Below are 14,339 nucleotides of genomic sequence, written 5' to 3' on the forward strand. Positions count from 1 at the left end.
TTCCAAAGACTGCCAGTTGTGTTAGCTGTGTTTGGCACTCACGCTGCTCTTTGGAAAATACAGCACGTATTAGATAGCAGAGAGAATATTTACTTTTACAAAGCTCATACTCAGATCCAGCGGAAAAAAGAGTACGATCAAGTCTCCAAGTGCTATTTCTTAAATGGTTTCTGACTGCTCTGGCATCAAGAAGTATCAGATATCTCATTACACCTTCAAACAAGCCTTTGGATATATCCAAATTAATCCAAATATTTGGTGGGGACCCTGTTCCTTATTAGGCTGTGTGTGTTAATTAAGGAACGTAACAGTGAGTATCTTTCTTTCTATTTTATTAATACTCTGTGATATTTCAGCTGTGTCCCATTAAGCAATGTAGGTATAGCACCTATGAGGATATGGATGAGAAAGCAGGTAAAAAGCACACTAGCTCTTTCTAATAAATTCCTCAAGCAAGATAAAGTGACAGAGGTAAGTTATTTGGTGTTTTGCTAAACAGCGATGGTTCAGCAAGACATTTTGCAGAAAAGCTTTCTCTTTCTCTTTTACCTTCACTAAGGCGTCCAACCCAGAACTTAAGGAATTTTGTCCCTGGACAATTTGTCTCAGTCAATAAAAATAGCATCATGCATGGAGGGCCTGACAACAGAGAAGGTCACGAGGTCTTAGAGGCAGAAACACTACACACAAAGAACACTTGTCACCTTTTTGCTACGACCTCAGCCGATGAACAAACCACTGTTCTCTCCCTGCTGTGGATTAAGATCTTTTCTGACACATTATTGGGACAGGAAAAGAGTTGAAGTGACTGGCTGTGTGTGAGCAGGATGGCTATTCTTGCTCTGAATCAAAAGAGGGGAAGAAAGTTTTGAAGACAATACCTAAAAAGCCGCCTATTTGGTTGGACTGTGGACATTTTCCATAACCCTATTTGCCTTGACAAGTTGCCCACAGGAAAGAACACAAAGTACAATGCTCTTTGTGCAGGAACAAAATACCCAGTACTTGTACAATGCTCCTTTTGTTAGGAAATTATGCAGAGATATTAATATAAATAGATGCAACACTGAGAATGTGCCCAGAGTGAATGAATTTTAATGGCTCCTCACCATAAAGATGGTTGCAGATATCAAGGTCAGATTTTAAGGAAGTTGCACATTTATCACAAGCTGTACATTTCTCAAAGGCCCATGTGAGTAAGCTGCGAGGAGCGAGGATGTGCTCTTCTAAAAGCAGTGTAATGTCTTACAGGATAATTGATACTAGTAAAAGTATAGCTATTTGTAAAAATAAAGCAATGGCTATTTTCTGGCTCTCTGTAAGCAAGACGGGATAACTTCATTCACTTGTGTTATTTATCCTACACAAAACACTTTTCACAGCATGCCCTTGACATTAATAGAAGCAATTTTAACTGTGCTTTCAAGCTTACTGCTGGCCTTTATTGTGGGTAACCCACTCCCAGCAGTTAAACTCTGCCTGGGTGCAAACATGGTAACTGTGATTCTGCTCATAGGCCTAAAGAGGACTTGTTTGTTGTTGCAATTTGTGCTCGGCAGCAAACCTTTTTTCTCTGTGTGTACATACTGTAGAGGAATCCAGAGCTCCAGCTTTGCTTTGCTGTGCTCACGCTCCCGGCAAGCTTAAAGAAAAGAGGAGATCCTTCCCGCTAAGACAGCATTGCTTTGCTGTCTGCTTTATCTGCTGCAAGGGTGCTGGATGCAAAGTTTGCCCTTTGATTTGCAGCCGCCCGGATCCACCGAAGGGACCAACGTCCTTGTGTCAGAGGTTGCTCTGCAATAAGTCTGCTTGGGGCAGATGTCGTTTGTCTTTGTTAGATATCTTGTGCGTTACTGCGACTTGCACCTAAATCTTCAACAATATTGTTTGCCAGGCGCTTTGCAAAATGAGCTAACACGCACAGGCAACTGGTCTGAATAGTCGTAACTCTGTTCCTCTCCAGCTTTATCTCAGCGTAAAGCAACCCAGCCTAAGTACAGTGGAATAATTGCACTAAGCATAGACCATTAAACATCTCAGATCAAGTAAAATTCCTGGTGTTGCATCTCTTTTTCTGATTGGGAATTTTGCAATGGTCTCTTTTTTTTTTTTTTTCTCCTTTTTTTTTTTTTTTTAATCCCCTGTCTCCAGATTCATCCCACCCTATTCAAGCAGAGGTATTTAAAAGCATCTTGGAGTTTTATTTTTAACTGCCTGCACGTGTGACCTCGGAATGAAGCTATCAGCAGCGTCAGGGGGGATGTACAGTGTTACTGAGGACAGTGTATGCTTTGTGCAGAAATGAAAAGGGTATCAGTACTGAGACTAAACATACCATGGGTTTGGAAAACTAAGGCGGGGGGGAGGGAGAGTAAGTTTTACAAGCATGTTGCTTGACCATTTTTGCCGCCTTTTAGATGCTTTTTTCTTTTTTTTCCCTCACAACAATTTTCTGTCCTTCCTTATCGCTCTTTATCAGCTGTTAGCTGCTGAGGGGCACTGTGTGCAACTTATGAGCTGACCTAAGCAAGGTCCCGGGGGTAAAACAAATCCCACAGCAACTTTGCTGTGTGCCTGTGTGAGCAGCATCGCGGTTCTGCTGGGGAAACGGGCATTTCGTTATCCATGTTATGGTATTGCGGGCACTCTACAAGTGAAATGCCAACAGGACGTCAGCTGTCTGATCTTCAAACGCTTCCCTTCAGCTTTTTGTGGCTGGGTGGCATTATCACGCCGAGCAACTATTCACTAAATTCAGAATAGGAGTGCCATCAGTACTATTCATTATCCTTTTAATCTAATTCAAAAAAGAAAAGGAAATTGATTTTTAAGGGAGGCCACTGGTAAAGATTAAGGAGTGATTTTTCACAAGCTACTGCACATATTGCCTTTTAGATTCAGATCTGCGAAGCAGACGGGCATCACTAATAACTTTATCATCACAGTTCTAATTGTATTTACTTTGTCTGTACATTGCTTTGTTTAATTGCACACAAAGCAAAGTATTTTCTTTCTCAGAGATGCCCCTGACATCACTCCCAGACCTGCAGAGATTCCCAAGTAGCACACCCGAAAGGAGGTCGTGCACCCTCCCAGATTTATCCTGCGTTTTTCAGTCAGATAGAAGACTGGTTTTCCCTTGTATCGCTGAGCATGACGTTACACGGTACGGAATATCTCCCTCGTTAGTTCGGGTCACCTGCCCGTTCGTGTCCCCCCCCCGCCAGACTATAGCCCACCTCCCGGGCAGCAAAGTGAGAGACAGAGGTGGCCTTGATGCTGTGCAAACACTGTTCAGCGAAAGCTAGAAGGTTCGTGTGTTATCAGTATGGTTTGGGTCAAAAATCTAAACCCCAGCACCCTATGAGCTGCCATGAAGAAAATTAACTCTCTCCTAGCCAGCGCCAGTACAGCCTGCAACTCAGGAAGGGATCTTTGGTTTCCGTCTTCTCCATAGAATGTATATTGCCTAAGTTTTCCTTGGAATACTCACCTTTACATGCATTTATTAGCCCATAAAAGGAATAAACCAGCTGCACGGCCGAGATAGCTTGTCCTTTCACAAGCATTTGAAGGGGATGAGCAGCTGATTTAGGCGCATTAGGTAAATGCAGTGATTAGATGCTTCAAGCCAGATTGTGTATATTAGCGAGGGATTACAGCCTCTCTCTCGTAAATCAATTTACATGTGTGTAAAGTAGGGGCTCTCAGACTCTCAAATGCTTGGATCATGTCTCAGTTGAAAAAATTAATTGCAGAATTCTTCCTCCGTTATTCAAGCGTGTCTGTGCCATCAGAGTCCCCTTTTTGAATTGAATCCATGAATGGCTATTATTGGAAAAATATTCTTTTTGGCTTTGGTTTTCCCTTAAGACGATGGGGTAGCTCTCTGAAAAGAGGAGCCAGTAAGGTGGTGGGAGCGGTGTTTTGTCACTGCCAGTGCCATTCCTCATGATCCTGTCAGCCTTACGAAGTCGCAACCTCAGCACCTCCTGGAATTGAGGCAACTAATATAAATCTTTCTCTGTTTTTAAATTAAAGCCTCATGAGTGTTGAAAATAGCTTTGCGGCATGATATGAATGCACTCTAAAGACTTTAAAACTAGAAAGCAAATAGACCTGATCTTTTTGCGTTTAGCTTGATGGTTTTTGAAGCCTGATGTTTTAGCATCCAATTTATGAGTTTTGGACTCCTCTCTGCCTGCTGTTAGGAAGGGGAAACCATAGCTATGTCTGAAAGCAGCTACAAACTCCTTAATAGGTTGCAGAGCTCTTCCACCTAGGCAGCTGATTAGGAAAAATACTGTCTTGTTCATATATATCTGTATATGCCCCTTCCTAGTGAGGTGTTTACCAGAACCCTGGTCATAGTGAAGTCGTATGGCAATGTGAACCCATTTCAGTGAGCTGGGGGCTCAGAAACCTTCCTCATAAATTTAAATTAAAACACATTTAGCTCAAAGGAATCTCATGATTCATTCCAGTGAGAATTAGGACAAATGTTTAGGGCCAAAATGACACAGCTCAATTGATTTACACCATCTGGGACACAGTCTGCAGTATCTATTTGTCTCCTATTATAGCATGAGAAGCAAAACAGTCCTTCACTGTTGCAACGACTAATCAAGCAAAACCAGAAAAAAAAGAGGGTACAGGATTTTGTTGATTTTTGCATTTAATCAGAGCACACTAAATAGGTCATGGCATCGTTTTGTCTTTTCCTGATGTAAAGCAAAGACTCATCTGTTGCTTGTGCTGGAACCTCCAGCACATCTCCAAAGCTAGACACAAAAACAAAGAAACAACCCCAAAAAATCACAGAGAGTAAATTAAATTTCACTGTAAATCTTTGTTTGACAAAATACACATTGCTGCAGAGGATTAGAAGGTGATAACATCAGTCTATTAGCTCAGAGATTAAAGTAAAATGTTCTTCAAAATCCTATCACATTTATTTCTTTGGAACCAAATTTGGTGATTTAGCATTACAGTCACCGAATCTTTTTGGCTTTTTATTTTATTTTCCTTTGGTCCTTAAATTATAAAGTTTATAGTATCTGCTTGATATAGTTCATTTTAACATCATGAATTTGCAATTTACATGAGCCAGGGAAGATAATTCTACAATGCACACACTTTCTGATTAACTGTGTGTGACTTAAATAGATCTGAGAAATGAGTTTTAAAAAGTGTTTTGAAAGACCTAAATTCAACCATGCTTTATGAAGCAGAAATTATTTTTTTTTAACTAGTCTAATTTCTGATAATCAGTGCAATCCTTTGTTGTGAAAGGTTATTGCTGGGGGGGGGGGGATGTGCTAAGGAAGGGGGCTGGGAGGAGTGGGCACCAGTGCAGTGTGGGAGTAAGTTCTGGTGGAGAATTTACGAATTTACGCCAAAGAGCATCTTCATAGTTGTTCAAGAAAAAGCTTGTCGGCCCAGGGTCTGAGAACTCATTTGATGAATATGCAAAATACATCACTTTGCACATAAATGGCTAACCTTACAAACCCACTGTATTTACATTGATTTGTTTAGTGTGCATGCTTCATGTGTTTCCTATGCACTTTTTTTTAAGAGACATTTAGCAGAAATGACCCCTCTGGGTCCACTTTGGTTTTTTTAACTTGTAATTTACCAAGTCTTTTTAATCACCCATACCTTGGGCACCAGATACTTGAATAATGACGTCCAGTCCTCCATCCCTTCGTGATGAGGTCAGTCTGATTTCTGTCACTGGATTCATGTGGGGCTAGATGGAAGAATATTAATTTTTCTGGAGGTATTTTTTTCCCTTTCTGTTTTAAGTCCTGTCTGTCTGAACTGCGTCAGCTGCAGAAGACTATTTTAGGAAAAGTTCAGTCAATCTCTTCATAACTGGAAATGTTAGAGGGTTATTCAGGAACATTTTACCAGTACCTGCTAATTTCTGTTGTTTGTATCATGTCCTCTCTAGGCTTTGAGGTTAAGTTGGCATTATGATATTTCTCTTATACTAGACACAGCCCTACAGAAATGAGATGTATTTGGGTTGTTTACTCTTCACGGTCATATAAAGCGGTGTAAGTCACCTGTGTCAGTGGCTTCACATTAACTGAGACCCCACTGTTTTAAATAACGAGGTTTGGACATCCCTGTATAAATAAACAAATCAGTAGGAGGTAGTTCTGCCTTAGTCCTGACAGGTCTAGCCTTAATTAGCAACAGGTTTTTAGTAGTTTTGTAATACAAGAATTTACTCACACCTGTTCATGAGACAAACTAAAATGATATAATAAAGTGGCATATAAAACACCTAAAAATGAAAAATGGAAAAACCTGTGGGACTTGTGCATGTTCAGTCCAGAGAAATACAGTCTGACTGTAAGCTTATCTGTTCTTCCAGATGTAAAAGGACATTACTGCTTAGCAGACAACACTCTCACTGGTAACAAAAACAGAAGTAGGTAAAAATCAGTTAAATATTAAGCAATGTTATATATTTAATTAAGTATTTCTTTTATAATTCATAACACACATATATATATATAAAAATATGTAAAGTATAAGTGTGATTATACAACTGCAGCAGACAGCTTCAGTTCCTATCAATAAACTCCCAAGAATCACTTTCAACAGATGTATTTAAATCAGAATTTAGAAACCTCTCCTGGATATCAAGGTGTGTATAGAAGCGATGGGCCAACAGGCCAGACTTAAACCTAGCTTATACTTCTGCATGTAGGGAATAACAGTAGTTAATATTGCCGTTCTTCTATTTCCAGCCGTGTATATTGCCTTCTCATGGTGCAGGATAACCATGTTACCATTTGGGGCTTTTTTCCTTTCCTGGGCTTGTTTCTGCTCTCTCATTTGTTAAGTTTCTGCTGGCTCCAACACTGGAGTCCTTGCTAGGACTTCTGGGACCTCCTGTAGCCCAAATAACATTAGCGTCACTGAACTTTGGACTTAAAAAAAGTGTCATTATCTTTTTCTAATTTGTCTCGGGGAAATCAAGTTCAACTGTAATGTCTCTAGAGAGGGTGGTAGGGTTAAGTTCCCCCTTGTCCTCTTTGGTGGCACAGGAGCCTAGCCCTGGTTGCACGATGCTTGAACCTAGGCAGGGAGAGGTCCCTTGACCGCTGGCCATCCTCCTGGGGCACGAAATACAGGAATTTACACCACTCGGGGTGAGGGGGGACTTGGTGCCAGGCCTCCCACTCCCTGAGTCTGTGCTTCGGCTGCCAGGGCTGTGTCGAGAGACCACGATGCCTTCCTCCATCCCGGCAAAGCCTGCTGCGAGCCGGGGGGGTCCCTGCGTGTGTTGAGGCCGGTGCTACACCTGCAGCTCCGACGCAGAGCTAAAAGCTCTGGGAGATGAGATTTAGTGTCTCCTGGGGGCTCGCTCTGCGTACAGATTTTTGGATCACCCAACTTTCAGCCTACCCTTTCTGGGTTTTCAATTCCACACCGCGCACCGAGTGTTCAGGCTTTTCAGTGCTTTCCTTGCTGGTGCCTAAGTGCTAACATAATTTTTTAGGACCAAATACTGCATCTCTCCAATAAGCACATGTTTTTTTAAAGGATGCTTTTGTTTACATGTCTTGACATGAAAAATGCTTGAATGAAGGTGGGCTGTATTCATTTCTTTGACCCTAAAATAATGCCAGCAACAAAACCAAGGAAATGCTTTTCAATTATTTTCTCCATGTACCTCGGAAAGAATTGGTACTGAACAGCCAGTATCTCAAGTTAAGTACAGATTGATTCTTGGAGCCTAATTGGTGAGATTTATTGACAATACAGCATTTGGCTAGTTATAATAGACTCCTATTCATTATACAGTTGATAATTCAACAGGTAGCTGACTCTAATTTTCGGTGTTCGTTATACCATTAAGGCTGACTTTATTAGCCTACTCAGAGATGTTTAAAGACAATTAACCTTAATTTTTTAAAGTGGAATGTGAGACTTTGGCTATTAAACTTCAATTCCACTTAAACTGCTCCAGGGCATTAGACACGTGGCTCCTGAATTCTGGCACCTTATTAACACAGGATGGCAGGGTATTCAACAAAGAAACTCAAGGTTTGATTTTTACTTCTATGCACTTGTGGCTTTCCTCATACAGGGAACCTCATCTATGAATGAGGTTCCCTTCTTTTAATTAGTTTCAGGATCAGGCTGTAAATTGTTGTTGTGGTGAAGCATGTCGTAGGCCAGTGTTTAATTAAAAAATTGCAAACGTCCTGATGATCTGCGCCTGCAGAGAGAGGATTCATTTTAGAATGTTGCCATAAAAAAAAAAATTATACGTGGCTTTTCAGACAGAGCCTGCTTTCTAGGTCTCCAAAATTAGGCATGCGTTTCTGTAAAGGAGAGTTTAGGAAAGGTTTCAAAGTAGATCAAAGTTAAAGAGTTTCCTGATGGTTCAGCTTTGTAGCACTAAGCCTGCTGGGTGTTCTGCAAGGATCCATTGTACCTAGCTGCACTCTGAAAGCACAGCCATAGCTTTGCGTGCTTTACACTGGCCGTGTTTTCAGTAGGTCTTTACAAATTGCCTAATCCAGGTTAGGCCTTTTCTGGAAGCTCTTTAATCCTTCTAACATTTGCATAATGATCTCATACCGTAATTCTTGCGTGACAGTGTGTTGGAGCTCTTTCTGACTTACGTTAATGATAGTACAAGAATAATGGAATACCAAATTGACTTCATCATCTTTCGGGACTGAGAATACCATAAATTTCAGTGTTTAAAAATGTGGGGGGCCAAGTTCTCTCCTGGTGTAATCACAGTGACATCTTTAGAGCCAGGTGAGGTGTGCGTTGACTTTGTCCCACTTAAGTAAATATTAACTCATATTTAGGAATCTAAATGAGGGAGTAGATTCTACTAAAGACTTACAATTAAAAAATAGGAATCTTTCACAGTGGTATTCTATCAGAATAATACTTTTTTCCCTAAGACTTTGATTAAAACATGATAATCTCCCATGAAAATTCTAAACTAATCAGCTGAAATAAAAAATAGATGAGGACTGCATGAATACTTTATGTGAACGGTAAGAAAGTAAGTCTCTAGTTTGGAGGTACTGTGTTAAAAATTGCAGGACTACACTGCAGGTAATACCAGGCTGAGTTCCCATTTCTGTTCTCCTGCAGAGGTTACAAAAAGGCAGCACAGACGTGAGCTGAAAGGCAATCTCAAGCAGCCATGCAAAACCAGTTCTGAGATGATAAAAACGAGGGATAGTCCAGGAGGCACGCTCACTGAAAAGAAGACATCCATAGTAATTCAGAAAACAATTCATTTCCATTTCCATGGGAAAATAGGCTAAGAAACTGAATCATGGGGTGATTTTCACATATGTAACATAAGTGATTTTTTTTTAAAAGAAAAATACCATTTTTTAACAACTGTCGCTCAATGCAACCAATATTATCTGATGTCTTGCTTATTTATCTGCTTGGTGTTTAATACGTGGGAGTTTGAATATGACTTTTATTCTCAGCAGAAAATCTCTACGAAACCTCTGTGGGCTTTCTCGTGTCTCAGCTATGCTTTCTTGACCCGGCATCTAGTCATAAGCATATCATGTGAAGCATGTATCTTGATGAGCAGGTCATGTTAATATATGCCATTGTTTGCGCTCACTACCTATGAATGATTAAATGCATGAAAGAAAACAACTACCCAGATAACACCTTATTTCTCCAAGGAGTAGTAGAAACCCTACCTTTCATTTGCTGAGTGCCCATCAGAAGTTTTGTAGTCCTCTTTGTTTATCGTGATAAAAGGAGAGGAGCCCAGGTTAACAAAAAGGTTCGTATGATATTTTAAATATTTTTTCTTCATAAATCATATTCTGTGACCTTCAAAAATGTTGTCTTGGTGCACGTGTGATCAAGTTGTACATTCCAAAGGCCCAGTTTTGTGGCACGTCATGAACTAATTAGAAGAGAGACTGCGAGAAGCAATAAAGGATATTAAAGTTGCCCTGATGGGAGATAGTAGCTGGCTCCTTAAATTATCTGTGCAGCAGGTTAAGGCTTATCTTGCATGAGCGTGCACGTACCACCTTACAACCTTGCGTAAGCAACTCAGCCCGGTCTGGGTCCAGAGGGCTGCTTCATCCTGTGCTTGAGCATCTCTCAAAAGACAGGTCGAGATGAGACAGACAGTCCCCTCCCAGCGCACGGTAAAGCTGCGGCGAGCGGGTCTGCATTTCTTACTGAAGCAAACAGGGAAGTTGTAACTACTGACAGTTGCTTTTTTCCCCCTGAGGAGCTCCAGAGGTACCCCAACACCTCTGTAATTTGGGGCCAGGAAGGCAGTTGGAGTCCCAAGAAGCCTTTGAACGTTACAGCTTTATCTAGTCGCCAAAGCCTTCAGCCTGGAGACTATCCTTGTACCTGTGATAAAGCCCTCTCCGGTGCTGACAAGGCTACCAAAGCAGTCCTGTGTTGTGAACAGTGAATGATCACCCCATTTTCTCTATTTTCAGGAGATTTGTGCTCACCAAGATGAGAGTCATTCCAAAAGGAGCTTTCGCAGGACTCGGTGACCTGGAGAAAATGTATGTATTATGTCAATATTTACGAGGAAACAACTATTTTGCTCCAAACAGCAGTTTCTGGTTGCAACTCCTTTTATGGCCTCTGAGCAAGCCCCTATCTCTGAGCTTCATCTACTTTCATCTTTCTGTTTAAAAAAAATAGAACCTTTTTTTTTAACACCATGTTCCAAAACATTGTTGTCATAAATACATTTTTATATCAGCAAGTGGGCAGTCCTCGGTCAAAGGGTTGGTTGAGCATGGAGTGTCATCGCACTTAATAAATACAGTGCCGTAGCAGAAGATCATGAGCAACTGATTATTTTGGGAATTTTGGAATGAAACAGTGGAAAGATTGGGGAGGAAAGCACTCCTGTTCGTAACAGGTCAGCCAATTCTCTTGTCACTAATGAATAAATAGGATTGTTCTCTGTGTGTTCAGAGTCAGCTGGCAGGATGTGTGAGAGAAGTTTCTTACGGGCGATAGATCCAAAAATCTTAGCACATAGAGGGTGCAAGCACCTAATCTCTGTGAATTTTAGTGATAAGCCTGGAGATACAATTATGAGCACCTTTGACGAACAGACATATCATATTTTCATTAGTATACTGTTGTGGATTTATTTGTAGCCCTCCACCACTAGAAGAAAAAAATCGTAGTAATATATTTCCTACCATTCTTTAGCAACAGAAAATCTATGGATTAACTGGTGCTAGTACCAGAAATGATAACTGTCACTGTCCAACCTGAACTATTTTGGGATATATACCATTTTTCTGAATTATTTCATATATGAGCAAATCACAGCATTTTGTTTAGAAACACACCCAGCGCTTGCCCCCTGACAGGAGAGGGTCACAAACGGGCTGTTGACCCAAGAGGAGTCCGAGTGGGAGTGGGGAAATGCACTTTAAAGTCAGTGCCTTTTTCAGTGCTGTGTGTGTAATGGCAAAACTGAAAAGGAATAGATTGCTGACATTTCTCTGTATCATTTCTAACCTTTTCCCTTGTACTCTTGCATAAGTAAGGGATTTAGCAAGCAGGTGAACACACCAGAAGGTATGGCAGGGAAAGGGAAAGGATTTTGAACCTAGAGAACGGTGGGTGGATGGATGGATGGACGGATGGATGAAGAACAAGCAGTGAACATGCAAGAAGGATTGAAGAGCTGCTGGTCAGTAGCAAGTGGTAAAGCTCACATGGCGCCTGGCCTTTTCTGAAGCGCAAGATCCATTTCAGGGCATCACTATAGGTTCAGGAGCCTTCTACTGGCACGTGGTACACACTAAAAAGCCTCCAGTTGCTGCACCCCACTCATGGATGCGGACCCTCATAAGCCCATCAAGCACCACTGTAAATGGTCCTTTTTCTTGAGAAAAGAAAAAGACTTATTTTTTGTGGCCGGGAGTTACCAGTTACCAAAAAAACTGGATTCCTATTCCAGTTAGGAATAAGATCGGCTTTGGGTTGACAGTCCTGCGGTGTTCCTGTTAGCCTAGTCCTTATGGAAAATCATTGAGCTCTCTGGACTATGAAGTGCATTGTAAACTGCTTCCGTTATCTTTAATTACTCAGAAACCATATGTCAGATATGTGTGAAGGTAGCTATTGCATTGACTAGGATGTCTCTAAGTGGTGATTTATTGTTAACCGAGAAAATTATATATGGAAATGAGCTCAATTTGAAAATATATCTATGTACTAGTAGTACATGGAGGAGAAATGGGGACAGACAGTTTATAGCAAAACATCCTTGAGCATAAAAGTGTGATAAATATGTAAATGAGACCAATCAACATCAACAAAGATGCGGTATTTGCAGATGATATGGCAAACAGATAAAATTTGAAATAGCTCACAAATCCTAAACCTAGCCCATAAAACATTCATCAGAAATATTCATGATAATGCAGGGACAAAAAAGTGTATAATCAAATGATAGATTTGCATATAAAAACATAGCCTTTGTATGAAAGCCTTTTTACTCTTGCAAGATCATGCACGGAAAGGAAGATTAAAGCAAACTGTAGTCTATTTAAGGAAAACAGCTATTAATAATGTGATACCTCCATATGGTAAAATGTGGATAGCCTGATGTATACAAATGAGATACTTCAATGTAGTAGATGTATGTGCCCACCTAGAACTAAATAGACTAAAAATTAAGAGAGTGACAGTATTTCCTGAGTGTGTTACTGAAGAAAAGCAGGATCTCATACAGTCCAACATACCTGTACACATGGTTTTTATCAATATTAGATCACTTCTAACTGTGTTTCTGAGACCGGGGGAGGTTTTAAAGCCCAGAAGTTGCAGGGAATGGTGGTCTTTGGAATCATCCATTGGGGATGAGCTGGTTGAATACAAGTTAAATCAGAGATGAGTCCTCTGTAAGAATCTTAACCCTGTTGTATTTACGTTCAAAGTGAATGAAGGCTTTTGAATACAATGACCAAAAATTTCTGGGTTTCAAAGAAAAATCTCTCAATAACATTTTTCAGTGTTCCTGCTTTCTATATGCATTTTAGTTTCTTCCTAAACACCTGAACAGCTGAGAGATTTGAACAGATGTATTTTGCCACAAATGTCAAACACTTCCAGATACTTCCAGTCAGGCTTCAGTCACAGTACCCAGGAAAGATGTTGTTTGTTTTCCAGTGGGACTGTCCAAGGGCTTTCCAGAATGGACACTAGTGACCATGACTCATAATGCAAAAAAGTAGTGTGACATGGAAATGTTGGCATGGAGCACCTTATCTGCCCTCCCTTGGAAGCTCCAGTTATAGTTACCAAGTCAAAATCTTTTGGTTTTCATCCGATATTTTTTTTTTTTTTTTTTTTTGGCAAAACACAAACTGGAATTTTATTTGGAAAAATTGTCACTGGAATACTTTTGTCATTTTTAAGTTTTTTGAAAGAATGAGAGCCCATTTGAACTATTTCTAGCTTGTCATTTCCTTCTCACCCATCTAAATTGTTTCAATTACCGAAAAACCATGAAATGCCCATACTGCAGACTGTCATATAGAGAAACAACCTTTCCCAAGCATGTTCTAGGAGAAAGATCTTCTTTTCTTCTTAGATAAGATGTTTAAAGTTATGAAATAAATTGACAGACTCTAATTATCTGAGATTTCTCTTACTAAAGGTGCAACTTAAATTTTCTTATAGAAAACTACTTCAGAAACCCACAGATCTGAGGAACAGCCTAACCAGCTTATTGCTAGCAGCTCACCAACTTCTGCACAGCTCTGGCTTCATGTTAATTTAGCAAATAGGTGGCCGGGGAAGCAGATTAGTTATTCTTGATACATGTTTATTCTGCTCCTAAGTCTTAGCCAACTGGAACGTGGCAGCTCATCTGGACTCCTGCTTAACCAACCTGTTTACGCTCCCAGAACTAATTAACCCTCCAGTTACTAAATTAAAAAGCAGCCCCATGCAGGCACATACCTGGCAAAATCAATTCAACATGCTCTGCAGCTGCTATGTCATCTTCAGCCTGCACTGCAAGTGCTTAATTTGGAGGAGAGACAGTCTGAAGCAATATCGAAGCCTCCCTTTTTCTCTTGCTAAGTTTCCTCCTGTTACTACAAGGTAGCAAAGTAGATTTGTGCATGTTGGTCTAATGAGGCCTGATTCAGGCATCGTATTTATAAGAAGTTTGGTCTGATTGCCTTACCCTATGCAAGACAAATAGGCTTCACATTTGTATCCTGAGGCACAATGCCCTTGAAAATTCATCATCAGTTATTTATTCTTCTGAAGGTTTAAGCTAAAACATAATGCCTTGTTTCATCATT

The 14,339-nt window shown here is 40.5% G+C and overlaps 1 protein-coding gene across 2 annotated transcripts in view; it reads left to right on the forward strand.

Annotated features, from left to right (window-relative positions):
* The window catches only part of FSHR (follicle stimulating hormone receptor), an 80,575-nt gene that overhangs the window by 21,115 nt on the left and 45,121 nt on the right, over window positions 1-14,339 (forward strand). For both annotated transcript variants that reach the window (XM_075042001.1, XM_075042002.1), the window contains exon 2: window positions 10,485-10,556. In XM_075042001.1, the coding sequence (XP_074898102.1) occupies window positions 10,485-10,556 (72 nt within the window). The remainder of the gene's footprint in view (window positions 1-10,484; window positions 10,557-14,339) is intronic.

The sequence above is a fragment of the Buteo buteo genome, chromosome 12 (genome assembly GCF_964188355.1).
Source record: "Buteo buteo chromosome 12, bButBut1.hap1.1, whole genome shotgun sequence".
NCBI classification, from domain to species: Eukaryota; Metazoa; Chordata; class Aves; order Accipitriformes; family Accipitridae; genus Buteo; species Buteo buteo.